The following is a 15,075-nucleotide window of genomic DNA, read 5'->3' as shown; positions in this document are numbered from 1 at the left end:
GGTAGTGGGAGGAGGTGTGATCTCTTCCTGATAGGATGGCTGGAGGACTGTGCCCCGCAAATGGCCAGGCTTCAGAGGGGCAACTGCATGTCAAAGGCAAATGTGAGTCACACCTTGTCTGCCCGAACCTTTGTACCAGTAGACAGGCAGGCATCGATCCCTCTGACCCAGGGAAGAAAAGTTCTGACATCTTGGATTTGGGCAGAGAGGTGCACTGTGGTATTGATTAGTGCCAAACCCACAGGAAGTGATGTAGGAGTGGGTATGGTTGCCTGTGTGATTTGATCTTTTTTTGGTCCTACCCACCAACAAACCAGAGGCTAGCATAAACATGGCACTCCTGGATATGCTTTTCAGAACACTACTGGACCTGAGGAAGACAGAAGAAGGACTGTGCCTGCTGAAATCCTGTCAGATGCTATCAAAGAGGACTGCACCTGCTGTAACACTGGTGGAGAAAAACCCAAAGGGCTGGACCTATACCCACTGGTGCCCATGACAGAAGAGTGGATTCCAAGGGCTAGTTGGCTACGCCTGTTAAGCTCCAGGAACACAAAAGCTAAAGGTGCCCTGCATCTGTAGGAGTCAAACTGAACAGTTTCAACTGGATTTGCCCTAAACCCTGACAATGCATTCTGGGAGTTCGACTCAACCCCCTAAGAAGAGCCCACAAGGTCCCTGCCCTTTGGCTGGTGCTGAAGTATAAAAACTGCAATGGAGGAGCCTAAATTTCAAACTATAAAGTTTTTTTGCAAAAGAACCCAAGGCAACCAGATAACTGCTATTCAGTACCCTGCACACGTCAATGCCTCCCCGGGCTCCAGGCTTGACATAAGATTTCCATGCTGAAAGTTTTGCCGGATTGTGGGTAGCCTTGAACACCCCACTGGGAACCAAGGCTTTCAATGGACCGCTAGACCATACTTGTCAGATGACAGCTGGCCCAGCATCGGAATCTGTTGCAGAAGACCACGTCGGCGAGCTACATTGACAGGGAAAAAAACTCAGACAATTTCTAAGTTCAAATGTAAAACTCTCATTGGGAACTACCAGACCTCTGTACCCAGCATGTTCTCCATCAAAAAAGGTCTTAAACTTTGACTTCGTCCCAGACAATAGTTTGATGCTCACAGAGAACCGCTCACTGAGCGTAAAATGCGGTGATTACTGAAAACTTTAAAAAAGCATAACTCCTGTTCCCTACATTCAAATTTTTACATGATGATTTCTACTGTTAAATGCTTTACACTCATTTCCGTTGCGTTAAGCGTAACTGCGCTGTGCCACAATTACTAGGATTGAGCTAGGGTTTACATAAAAGTAACCTAAATGGACATGATACAGAATAGTGACAATATCTTGTGGAAAAGTCTCACAAACACCACACCTATTAATCCACTTTCCCACATACCTAAGTTAAATCTTCATGCAAGACACCTTCCAAGTACATTTTGCACAAATTGCATAATTTCCATGAAAAGTATGCATGTAATAAAGTAAATCACAATTTCGCCCACAGTACTTAGTACAATTAAGTGCATTTTTTGGGCTTTGATTTAATAGAGCTCAGGGTCAATATGAATCTGGAGTGGGACATATATTAAAGTACTCACTGTTGCTAACAAAAAGCAAAGGATTTCGAAAAGGTCTACTACTTTTTAATATGTGAGAAGATCGAGTACCACCAGTTGGGCATACAGGAAGGTCATGCAGGAATATCGACTGCAGATTACGGAGTAGCATTTACTATTCTAAACTCCACATCTACATAGCTCAGAGATATAGATATTTCATCAAGGGTAGCTAATGTGGAGTTAAGAATAGTTAAGAATAGTTAATCTGCACTCATCTAGATATACTTACCTTGTCAATGTAGTGGGGCTGAATATCCTGCATTCAATATCCTCTCAGAACGATATTAAAACCTTGCTATACTGGTAGTTGACGTATGACTACTACATTCGCCTATACTTTTACATTGTTACAAAATCAGTACAAAGCAGAATCACCATCCATGCACATAGGTCATTGTAATATTAGTCTCCACATATCTCACTTGTGCTAGTCTTGCAGTGCTGTGGTGCAAGAATGTATGTCTTACCTTAAAGACAAAGCCTTCGGGACAGCTTGATTGATCGTACCACAGGGCCTTGTACATGACCAACATCAGCAGACATGCCAAGAAGGCCACGGTGATGAGTATCAGGCCTGTAAGCTGAAGGGTAGAAAAGGGAAGAAGAGTAGAAACAAATTTGCACCAAGGCTGAAGAAAGGATGAGTACACACACACTATAAGGCAACAGGACCAGCTCCTCCAGGACTAAGGCACCATGCAAAGACTAGATGTTATATCAATACTGTGTGCCATTCATCTGTGAGTATTCTATGGGGGTGAGAGATGCACACCATTTATAGGTGCAATCTCTCAATATTGAGATGAACAGTTCATGCAAGAATTCTATGGGGGTGAGAGATGCACCCCTTTTATGGGTGCAATCTCTCAATATTGAGAGGAACAGTTCATGCAAGAATTCTATGGGGGTGAGAGATACACACAAAAAGTCAAAGCCCTATCATGTTGCTGTCTATTTTGATCACAGGTTCTAAGAGTAATGGGGGAGAGCTGCTTAGTTTTAAAAGGAATCTTTCAGAGTTACCAAAATTGTCTAAAACTATCACATTAATATTTTAGCTAGTGTCACACAATATTACTGCTACAAAATCAAGTGTATATAAAAAAGGGGTTGATTTTATTAAATTCCTCCCATTGGGTTACAATCTAATACACATCAGATTTCTCATCCTTTAAAATACGTCATTATCTCGGTTGGACAATGACATAAGGTACAATAAAAGTTATTAATAAAACAAAATAAAATACAAAAAACAGTCGATGCGGCGTTTCGGTGTTTGTCAGTTTTTCACCTTCATCAGGACAAGTATGTATACCAACTCTTTTAGAATTCTTTTGGAATTTGCTTCATCAATTGCAATTTTCCACAGGTTTATATTCTTATTCCGTGACTCTATAAATTTTGAGCCTCTTAATGGTACTGATAATTGGTCTCCAGTATGTTGGAACCACCGTCTTTGTCATGTGGTATTGAAGTGGTAGGGATATTCTTTTGTTCAAGAACCGGGTAAATCACGTGATTTACCCGGTACGTTGGAACAGGGAGCCCGAACGAATAATCGAAGGAGACACAAATAAAGTCTCGGTACCTTGTAACAACTTTGTTATTAATAAAGAGAAAAACAAGGATATCCCTTGAACAAAAGAATATCCCTACCACTTCAATACCACATGACAAAGACGGTGGTTCCAACATACCGGAGACCAATTATCTGTACCATTAAGAGGCTCAAAATGTATAGAGTCACGGAATAAGAATATAAACCTGTGGAAAATTGCAATTGATAAAGCAAATTCCAAAAGAATTCTAAAAGAGTTGGTATACATACTTGTCCTGATGAAGGTGAAAAACTGACAAACACCGAAACGCCGCGTCGACAGTTTTTTGTATTTTATGTTGTTTTATTAATAACTTTTATTGTACCTTATGTCATTGTCCAACCAAGATAATGACGTATTTAAAGGATGAGAAATCTGATGTGTATTAGATTGTAACCCAATGGGAGGAATTTAATAAAATCAACCCCTTTTTTATATACACTTGATTTTGTAGCAGTAAAATTTGGGACACTAGCTAAAATATTGATGTGATAGTTTTAGACAATTTTGGTAACACTGAAAGATTCCTTTTAAAACTAAGTAGCTCTCCCCCAATACTCTTAGAACCTGTGATCAAAATAGACAGCAACATGATAGGGCTTTGACTTTTTGTATCTATTCACCCTCTCCCTAACCAATACTTTTAGGGGTATCTTCCTATTTTCTGAACAGGTGAGAGATACACACCTTTTATGGGTGCAATCTCTCAATATTGAGACAAACAGTTCATGTAAGAATTCTATGGGGGTGAGAGATCCATACCTTTTTTATGGGTGCAATCTCTCAATATTGAGATGAACAGTTCATGCAAGAATTCTATGGGGGTGAGAGATGCACACCTTTTGTATGGGCAATCTCTCAATATTGAGACAAACAGTTCATGCAAGAATTCTATGGGGGTGAGAGATACATGATTAACCCCTTCCCTGTTGGGGTTTTTCACCTCCTGTGCGGGGGGAGGGGGGCCGCGGGCGGCGCCGCCATGCTGGTGACGAGCTCAGCTCGTCATGAGGCACAGCGGAGCTGCACTCATGACGAGCTGATCTCGTCACGGCCACACCCGTTTTTCGAATGTTCAGCACAGCGGGGAAATTATCCCCGCGTACGAACGTTCCAACGGCCGTGACGAGCTGAGCTCATCATGAGTGCAGCTCAACCGTGCCTCATGACGAGCTGAGCTCGTCATTAGCACGCAACAGGTTAAAGGAAGAAAGAAATATGGCTCGAATAATTATGATAAAAAGGATAAAACAAGTTGATAATGTATATATATAACAACGAGCAGCACAGGACTGGGTTTCCTATCATGATGGATGACTAAGGATAATCGAATTTTTAAAAAATATATAGAAGGAGAAATAATTGGACCTCGCCACTGAAAAGAACTGTTTTTATCATATATTTGAGTTTTCCATTAGTTTGGAGGAGTATGGTTACATATACTGTAGTTTTGTGACATATCACATTGATTCGAACATGTGATTAAGGGTTTGGGGCTTGATTCAGTATTGCGTGTTTAGAGAGATGAGGTATATTGCATCATGGGAAGTGTAGTTGCGATCATGACTATTAAGATTAGAGTAGAGGGAAAAAAGCAAGATGCCAGCCCGTAGTTTAGCTTTGGCTTGGAAAGGGGAAGATGCTGGTATTCACCTGGAAGCAGTTAATGAGGGAGGAGAATATATGAAAAGGTTGTTTCAATGATGGAGTTAGCCAGTATTCTTACGGAACATGCGCGCCTCGGCACACAGGAAAATGATACATGAAGTTTTAAACAGTTGTGAACCTTGCGTAATGGAATCTTTGCGAATGTCGTTTTAATTATGTAATCAACTGCATGTCAGGGTAAGTGTTAATAACCTTAAAAGTTATTTTTGTGACTAAGTATAGGTGCCGTCAGGTTATTAATAGAAGGTGCTGAATTTATCGGAGCTAAACATATTTCTGATAAAGATTTGGGCATGGGTGTAACAGTGCTATTGGTGGGTACGCGAGGGTAATGGGGAAGGGATTGATGCATACATATCGATGTAAATGTGTTGGGAACAAGCTCGGTTAACGGGGAGTGTGGGTTATCAAAAATTTGACCTTTAAGGAGGATAGTTGTTTCAGTGGTTTAAAATAAGAATGTCATTATTTATGTTGATCAGATTGGTCAAATTCATGTGTTTGTATTTTTTAGATTCCCCTGACGAAGGGAATTGTTTTTCCCCGAAATGCATTGGGTTGAGTGATAAAATCATGATATGTGGAAACTACGTGTGTTTGTGTGCCTTTTGTGAATATCAACGCTCAGCATTCGATATGGATAAAACAATTTGAACAAAAGTCAAGTTTGGAGGATGAATAAATAAATGGTGAAAATTACGGATAAAAGTTTGAAATATCATGTGGAGTGCAACTCATTGGATTTATACAGTGATCTGGCTGTGCAGTTTGGTGGGACCGTTGTTCGGTTCCCCCGTGTCTCAGTATTCATCTGTGCCCCACTGAAATTCCTACACATTTTTGCACACATATTAAATAGATCGATTTATTTAGAGATATGATTGTATCTCTAAACAAATGATATCTTTAAGTCTGGGCTGTCTGTCCCATGCTGCCTTTCCCGCCTCGCTCTGAAGCAGGAGACAGAAGCCAGGCAGTAAATCTACTTTCTGCACTGTGACGCACATTGCAGGGCTTAAAATTCTAAAGCCCTTCATTGCCATTGTAGTCTATGGTAGTATCCACTATAGGCTGGTGAGGCTTTCTGTGCCACGGTTTCGGACATCAGAGTCTCCGTCCCTGCATGAGGGCAGCCGTCAGTCATTCACAGGCATAGATCCCACCTTTTCCCATTCACCAACACATAGGTGTGGATGCAAACACTCTATAATGGTAAGTGTTATAATGTTATTCTTGTGTTGTGTATTTTGCCGAAAACCCTTGTCACGCAGTCCTCCTCCACTGTGACACCCCAACCCTGGATGCACATTGCTGGCCCTTCAGAAGTAGAACTGCTGTATTTGTTCCCCTGTGTAATTGATCCAGAAGACAAGCAGAGTTTTTGCTCCCTGTGAAGCTCATCCAAATATCCAAGTCAAGGGCAAAGGGCGAAATATGTGCTCATAGTAAAGACAGTTATCCGTTGATAAAACTGGCCCTATTTTCATGCCCTTAAAATTAATGCCAAAAACATGGATTAATTTACAAACAATGAATGTTAAAAGCGTTAAGGCAATGCATGTCAGTGATTAGTTCCTCTCTTATTTCATATGTTTTACTTAATCTTGTATTCCCCAAGAATGGAAGCTATTTTATCATGTTGACTTTCTGTATTTTATCCATGCATCCTATTATTTTTGCATAGTGCATACTTTGAGCTGAGCCAGGTGTGTATGAGGGGATTTGATTGAGAGCTCTGATGCTAAAGCAAAGTGCCTGTCAGTGGGTTGGTCTCTCTGTAGAGCACACACAACAATGGTGATGTATTTCAGTTACAACTGAAATTCTGTGGAAATTTGTGTGAAGGTAATACACAGATGTCAAAATGTTTACAAGGAAAAAGGAAATAAATTGCTTACATATGGGTGAGTGCAGTGTATGTTTAAAAAGGTAAAGTGAGGGAAATGCAAGAAAGTACATTTGGGGAAGAGTGAAACGAGGGTGCTGAAGAGTAAAGAGAGGTGGTTGAAGATGTGCAGGTGGACGAGATATTCCGAGAAAAAGGGCACACATATCTAACATAAAGCACATATAACTGAAGGCCAAAACTCCTTCCACATGCCTTAATAATATTTAATTCACAGACAAAAAATTTCAGTAACTGTTGAACACATCAATGCAGTAAGATATGGGGCAATTTGTAATCTGTTTAATATTTCAAAACTATACATCCCCACTGCTTTATAAGCCTTGCTTTATCATTGAATTCATTTGCTTTAAAACACACCACTTGGGGGGCGTGGCTTGAGGCGACAAGATGGCGGTCGCACTCTAAGAGTGCTCCGGACCTCCTCCGTCATCTGCCTCACCTGAGCCCACTGCTATCGGCTATCTGCGTCCCAGAGTCTCAGGGACGGCTCCTGTGTCCTATCTGCATTGCCCTGACCCCTCAGGGAGCTTGCCTGGTGCCCGTGTTGCCCTCGCTGGCCCTCAGCTCCTGGGGGCCTTCCTTGCCGTAAGATGGCGGCCCCTGTGATTCCCGCTCCTGTGGCCTAATTTCCCGGCTGGACACCTGATTGCCCCCTTCCCGCCCAGCATACTTGGGCTCCTCTGCAGGCGGCGGCATATACTGGTGGCGAGGGGCCGAGCTGCGGCCAGAAAAAGAGGGGTGCCCTCCCGCCCTGGTGCCCGTGGAGTCGGCGGATCGGCTCTGGGCGTATCGGCGGGATTTAAGGAGCGGAGTCGCCTGAACCCCCTGGCGGTGGAGGTGCTGCGCCACCTCTGCACCTGCCGGCGGCTGGGAGGATGAGTCTGGATCCTGCCGCCTGCGGGACTGAATCGTGACCTGGCCCTCGGTGAGGTCCCAGTGAGGCGGCTTTGGAGGTGCTTGCGGCCCGGGGACGGCCTGCATGATGACCTGGAGGAGGTGAGGAGGCGGGGGATTGCGCTGTAGGCCTCCTCTCCCCCCGCACCCTTCGGCGGCTGTGTCTGGCCTCACGGACCGGAGCCCCAGTGACTGAGTGAGCGGTAGGAGACTGAGCGGTGTGTGGTGGTGCTGGAGGGCCGGTCGGGCCGATACTGATGCCCGGAGTTGCTCCGCTGCTTGAGTGGGCCCCAGTGCACCCCTGTACAGGTCCCCCACTGGGGCTCCCCTCCTCCCACATTGGCCTGCCTTGGACGTTCAGGCCCGCTGCCATCCTGAGGTGTGAGCGGAAGGGAGGCGCAGGGAGAACCGCGGCGGCGGCAGATAAGCTGCCTGCGGCATCTATGGACAATATTCCTCTTGTGCTGGAGGTGGGAGGCTGCAGATAACAAGCCTTGCACTGAAGTAAGCTGCCTTCTTTCTACAACCGGGTGCCGGAGAGGGAGAGTGCCCGACTTTGAGGACCCGCTGGGTCTCCTTGCCTATGGACTGGAGGGTCCCCCCTTTCCCTCTCATTGTCTGTATGTTGTGAGGCGCACTTTGGCTTAGTGAGGGGCAGATCAGCCGCTGAGTCGGGTGGCGCACATGGGTGCCTCACCCCCCTCCTCTTGCCTGGGGGCCCGGGCTCTTGGGGCTGCAGCCGGTGGGGGGGCCCTGGGGACCTGGGTCTGTTGGGGTTGCTTTAGAGACCGACGACACCTAGACAAGAAATAGTACCCTGTGGACGACCGCCTTCCTCTATCCGTGGAGTGGGAGAGGGTTCGGCCGCCATACCGGGTGGCGGAGTCGCAGCTGGGGCGCTGCTGAGTACTCCCCTCCCCCCCGGGCCAAGTGCCTAAACTTGACCCTCCGGGAGCATGGGCAGGAACTGCGCTTCTCAGGTCCCTGGGCCCTCCACTCAAACTACAATGGACCAATTTACTAGACCTGATCGCGACCTGGCGGCTGGGTCTGTGCGGCACCTGGATCAGCCGGAGGAGACCTCTCCGCTATCCTGCAGGCGATCAGTGCATCGCAGGCGTCGGTGGAAGCCAGGATTGGGGAAGTGCGGGTGGATGTGGCATTGATCCGTCAGGACCTCCGTAATGCTACGGCCCGGATTACAGAAGCAGAATCCCGTCTTTCCACGGTGGAGGACGACGTGGGCACTCTTAAGTCCCAGGTGACTCGCCTGCAGGCACAGACCATGGAGTTGCATCGTAGGGACGAGGACGCAGAAAATAGGGCCCGGAGAAACAACCTGCGCCTCCTGGGTTTTCCGGAGGGAGTGGAAAAGGGACGCACTGACACCTTCATTGAGGCATGGGTCCGGTCCTGGATCCCCAAAGAGAAACTCTCCCCCTGGTTCGCGGTGGAGCGAGCTCACCGTTCCCTTGCTCCTAAACCCCCTCCTGGAGCTCCCGCTCGCCCCATTATTCTCCGAGTCCTTAACTTCCGGGACAGGGACGCGATCTTGGAGGCCGCCAGGGTGCAAGGTCCAGTGCACTTCCAAAATTCCAAGATCCTGGTCTTCCCGGACTATTCTAGGGAGGAGCAGTCACAACGCCGGTCCTATGATGAGGTCAAGCAGAAACTCAGGGCCATGGTTCTTCGTTACTGGCTCCTCTTCCCGGCACACCTTAAGGTGTTTTTTCAGGACAAAACCTTCTTCTTTGACACCCCACAGGCGGCATGGACCTTGCTTACGGAGGAACGACCCCTCCTACCTGGGGCGGCCCCGGCACCTGTCCTGAAAACGACGGTCCAACCCGGCCAGGAGGCGCCCAAGGTGCAGTGACGCCGAACTGGATCCAGGCGATGGGCGCCGGCCGGGGGCAGAGCTCTCGATCGCCGGGGACGTGATCCGGGCGCTCCACGAGTCAGGCCTTGAGCCATAGGGCTTCCTACCCTGCTATGGTGTCTTCCCTTATTGACATGGGCAGCGCCCCTGGAACAGAAGTTACCCGGCGGAGGGCCATGTCAGACTCGGATCTATCTGGGAGCCCTGTGATCCGTGGCTCTGGAGGGGAGGAAGGGGTGTGATCAGTGTTCCCAGTTGTATGCCTTCGCTCAATTCTTCTGGACCTGTAAGGGCGAACCTATCTCCGACCCCGTGACCGGGGATGTCCCTTGGCTCTGCTGGCCGACTTAACAAAGGTTTACCTTCACACTGCCATCCTGGATTCGAACCATCTTGTGCTTCTTTTGTCCACTCCATGCTTCTCACTTGTGGGCATGTATCCATGTGTATGGAGGGGGGTCCGACTTAGCCATGCTCCTGACTGATTGTAACTAACTGTTTTAGAGTAGCGCATTACCCTTTTGTGGTGTAGTTAATAGTTGGGGTTTTTGGGCGACAGATGCTTCCACTTCAGAAGTGTAGGGTGGGAGGAGTTGGGGGGGCTGGATGGGACGGGGGATCATTGTCCCTCGACAGTTTGTTTTGTTTAGACGCCTAGGGGCCGCTGGTTGCAGTTCGTCTTGACAATTATGCTTTTCTGTTTAATTGCCAGTGGGTGTGCAGATCACGTCCTTCATCAGTTTGCTATTTTTGGCCGCCTACGGGCCGCCACTGGGGGGTTCCTATTGGCACTTAACTACCCCTTTCCCTGATTCCCATGATTGATGGGCAGACCACCAACTACCATGGCTCCGGTTCTGAGCTCGGGTTCAGGGGGGTGTTCTCCCCCGGGTGGGTAGAGCTCCATGTGGTTATCCGGCCCTCCATACTTCCTTCCCTTAGGTAACCTCTACCCTTACTAGACCTCTCCACATCCTTTCTTGGAACGTCAATGGCCTCTTGGATCAAATCAAGCGCACGGCTGTCCTCCGCGCTTCACATCACCACTCACCGGACATTCTCTTCCTCCAAGAGATGCACCTCCTGGGTACACAATGCAACTTCCTAGCTCGCTATGGATTTGATAGGGTCTGGCACTCTGGTTTTACACGGGGATCCCAGGGGTGGCCATCTTGCTGAGGAAAGGGCTCCCCTTTACCCTTGTTAAAGCCGAGTCTGATGTACAGGGTCGCTATGGGGCGGTCTCGGAAACCATTGAGGGGTGCCCCTTGAGCCTTCTATGCCTATACTTCCCCCCCGCTCCTACCCCCTACACTCCGACATCTTACACAAGTGATCTCCTCCCTCCCACAGGGTCTTATGGTGGTAGGGGGAACTTCAACGCTGTTCTGCAGCCCCTGCGGGATATGACGGGGACGCCATCCGGAGCCCGTGTCACCTCTGCGAAGATCCTCTCTGGCTGGTCCTCGGCCTTAGGTCTCAGTGATGTATGGCGGGTATGGAACCCATGTACGGACCAGTACACCCACACGTCAGCCACCCACCATACTCACTCCCGAATCGATCTTATCCTGATGCTGGCCACGGACTGCCAGCTAGTGTCTGGAGCCGCGATACTGCCCATGGGGATCTCAGATCACTCTCCCATCTCCCTCCGTCCCGGGACCTCTCTGAGGGGTCCACGAGCGGTTTGGCGGCTTAATGCCTGGTTCCTACAGGACTCGACGATAGTGGAGTCCCTTGACCAGGAGTTGCGTAATTTTTTCTCCACCAATATAGGCTCGGTCCCCTCGCAGGGGACACTGTGGGAGGCCAGCAAGGCCGTTATCCGGGGGATGGCCAGGGGACTGGTCCACGCGAAACGGTCGGAACCGATGGCCCAGCTTGCTCAACTGGAATCCCAGGCGGTCTTAGGTCTCTGTGATGTATGGCGGGTATGGAACCCACGCACAGACCAGTACACCCACACGTCAGCCGCCCACCATACTCACTCCCGAATCGATCTTATCCTGATGCCGGCCACGGACTGCCAGCTAGTGTCTGGAGCCGTGATACTACCCAGGGGGATCTCAGATCACTCTCCCATCACCCTCTGTCTCGGGACCCCTCTGAGGGGTCCACGAGCGGTTTGGCGGCTTAATTCCTGGTTCCTACAGGACTCGACGATAGTGGAGTCCCTTAACCAGGAGTTGCGTAATTTTTTCTCCACCAATATAAGCTCGGTCTCCTCGCAAGGGACGCTGTGGGAAGCGAGCAAGGCCGTTATCCGGGGGTGGCCTGGGGACAGGTCCACGTGAAACGGTCGGAACAGACGGCCCAGCTTGCTCAACTGGAATCACAGGCGGAGCGGCTTGAAACGGCTTCACTCCTGGAAGGCGCTGGGGACTCCTCCCGTTAGCTAACCGTGGTGCGTGAGGAGATCTATTGGGTTTCGCTGGAGTCTGCCAAGATGCTTTGCCGTTCGTCGGTTGCCCGTATTTATGGGTGGGGGGACAAGAATGGTAAGCTCATCCATAACCTTGTGTCTTACCCCAAAGTCAACCGTATTATTCCTGAAGTCCGCTCCAGCACTGGGGCCCTCCAGGTGATGACAACAGCCATTGCACAAACATTTGCTGATTATTACGCGACCCTTTACATCGCCCGTCCCCCGAGCGCTTCCCTGGCTGGCTTGCTGGACGAGACAGGTACCCGACTGCCGGGTCTCTCTCCAGAGGCTGCGGAAGCTTTGGACCGTTCTTTCACCCTGGAGGAAATCCAGGGCGCTATCTCCCTCTTACATCCCGGGAAGAAGCCTGGTCCCGACGGGTACCCTCAAGAGTACTACGTGACCTTTCGGGATGTTTTGGCCCCCCATTTGGTAGATCTCTTCCGCCATGTGGCGGAGGCAGGGGCATTCCCGCCCGAGTCGGATGTCGCTGCGATAGTGGTCATTCCAAAGACGCAGCTGCCCTCCCTGAACTGTGCGGACTACCGCCCGATTTCACTGATTAATACAGAGATCAAGATCTTCGCCACTGTCTTGGCTCAGAGACTCCGACCCCTTCTGCAAGATCTTGTCCACCCCGACCAATGCGGGTTCATGCCTGCCAGGGGCACTCGCCACTGTACTCGCGGGCTCCATTTGGATCTGGCTCACCGTGGTCACCTCACCCCGTCCTTGGCACTACTTTTCTTAGACTTTGAGAATTCCTTCGATACGGTGAACTGGGAGTATGTGCTGGACAGGATGGGTTAAGGTCCCTCGTTCCGCCATCTGATCAGAATTCTATACACTAACCCCAGAGCCCGAGTACTCATCAATGGAGAGCTGTCTGGGGCCTTCCCGATCCGAAGGGGTACGCGCCAGGGGTGTCCGCTTTCGCCACTCTTATTTGCGCTGGCGATGGAGCCCCTGGCTGCTCTCATCCGGCAGGACCCACTTATTCGGGGCTGGGCCTGGGACTCGAGTGGACAAGATAGCCCTATATGCGGATGACGTCCTGCTTTATTTGGCAGACCCTGATAGTTCTGGCCCCAGGTGCATGGCAGCTCTTGTCGCATTTAAGCGGGTCTCTGGACTCCGCCTCAATCCGGCAAAGACAACCCTGGTGCCCCTGCATCCCTCCAGACACTGCTTTGACAGGCAGTCGGACATCCCTCTTAGGAGACACTCGGTCAAATATCTTGGTGTTTGGATAGCTCTTCTGCCAGAACTTGAATGGGCTTTAAACGTTACGCCTTTGGTCGTCCGGATGAAGGCGGATCTCAGGAGGTGGCAGACTCTCCCCCTTAACCCCCTGGGCTGGAGGGCACTTTTCAAAATGATTTCCTCCTCCGTTTTCTTTACATCATGCAAAACATTACTTTCCACCTCCTGAGTAGTTGGTTCCACGAGCTTGATTGTGTTGTCCTCACCTGGTTTCTCTGGGGAGGGGGAAGACCACGCTTATCTCTGTCACACTGTCGTATCCTCCCCTTTGATGGAGGTATGGGGGTAACCAATCTCCACCTCTATTATCTGGCCACGAAGCTCATCGTCGTCCACGATTGGTATGCGGGCGGCTGGTCCGACCCTGCATACTGCGTGGAACTCAGTACGTCGGACTTTACACAGATCCAGGCCTTTTTGTACAGTAGCCCAGTCCCACAGGCTCTGCCCCCGGTCACAAGGACGGTGTTTCTGGCCTGGTGCACGGCCCTCCGCCACGTGCGGTGGGACCGGAAACTCACTCGGCAGACACAACTTTGGCACGGGTTCTGCATGCAGGAGGTCTCGTCCTTTCTGGGGTTCCGGCGGTGGGATCTCATCGGAGTTTCAGTGCTCGGTGATGTGTGGGTGGGGGACCACATCCGCTCCTTTGTGGACCTGCAGCAGCGTCACGCCCTTGCACACTCCCAACATTATAAATACGTACAACTCAGACACGCCCTTCATACACATGTCTCACCCCCTGTCTCCCTTCCAGAGTTTAGCCCGTTAGAAGCCCAAGTGATGATGGGAAATCTAGGGAGGGGAGGACTGTCCCGTATCTACTGATCCTTAGTGAACAATGGTCCCGCTTCTCTGCACCGGCTCAGGGCTCGATGGGATGGTTTGGTGGCCCCCCTAGAGGAGGAGGACTGGAGGGATGCCCTTATGGCGCCCAAAACCCTGACCACATCCTCCAAACTGCGCCTGGTCCAGCTCTACTACCTACACACGGCGTATCTCACCCAGACACGGCTATTCTGGGCCCAGCTGAAACCCTTCCCGGCATGCACACGATGTACATCCGCCCCAGCCGACTTCTATCACATGGTATGGTGCTGTCCGGCTTTGGCGCCGTTCTGGAGGGGGGTGAAAAGGGAGCTCACGATCGACCTTGGCTGGGAGGTTCCCCACGACCCGATGCGTTTGTTGCTAGGGGTGTTTGACGGCCTGGATGGTTCAAGGGCGGACAAGCGCCTACTGGGGACTGCTGTGGCAGTGGCCAAGAGAGACATAGCGGCGCACTGGTGCCAGGCTAAGGCGCCCACGATAAAAGGTTGGAGGAGGGGAGTGGACTGGTGCGGGATCCAGGAGGAAGCCATGTTCGCAGCCCGGGGGTGCCCTGATTTATTTAATAAGGTTTGGGGTAAATGGTTCAATATGCTTCCCCCTTGAGGAGCTGCCTATACCCTTTTTCTATTCTAGTTTTTACTCCATCTCCCTTTATGTGCAACTCTCCCTAATGTATGGCCTGCCATGTTCCACCCTGAGGGACAGCCTTTCTTCATGTCACCTGTGTGTACTGTAATGATTTTCCTGATGTTTATTGACCTGCAACCACTGAATGTATCTGTTGCAATAAACCTAATAAAATTGATTATAAAAAAAAAACACACCACTTGCCAATCTTTTTTCAATTTTTTCACAGTAGTAGGACAAACCCTGGACTCCACGTTTGTCCATTATGCTTGCTTGCGTCACTCGTTACATAAAAGTCATACCCAACTTTTACACCTCACCACTTTCAAATGCCACCAGCGCCA

The 15,075-nt window shown here is 49.6% G+C and overlaps 1 protein-coding gene across 1 annotated transcript in view; it reads right to left on the bottom strand.

Moving 5' to 3' along the window:
• The window catches only part of CALY (calcyon neuron specific vesicular protein), a 108,298-nt gene that overhangs the window by 50,352 nt on the left and 42,871 nt on the right, over nucleotides 1-15,075 (bottom strand). The window contains exon 4 of the mRNA XM_078643316.1: nucleotides 2,102-2,215. Within this exon, the coding sequence (XP_078499442.1) occupies nucleotides 2,102-2,215 (114 nt within the window). The remainder of the gene's footprint in view (nucleotides 1-2,101; nucleotides 2,216-15,075) is intronic.

Source organism: Lissotriton helveticus, chromosome 5_1 (genome assembly GCF_964261635.1).
Source record: "Lissotriton helveticus chromosome 5_1, aLisHel1.1, whole genome shotgun sequence".
Classification (NCBI taxonomy): domain Eukaryota; kingdom Metazoa; phylum Chordata; class Amphibia; order Caudata; family Salamandridae; genus Lissotriton; species Lissotriton helveticus.
This window is presented reverse-complemented; position numbering and strand designations above follow the sequence as displayed.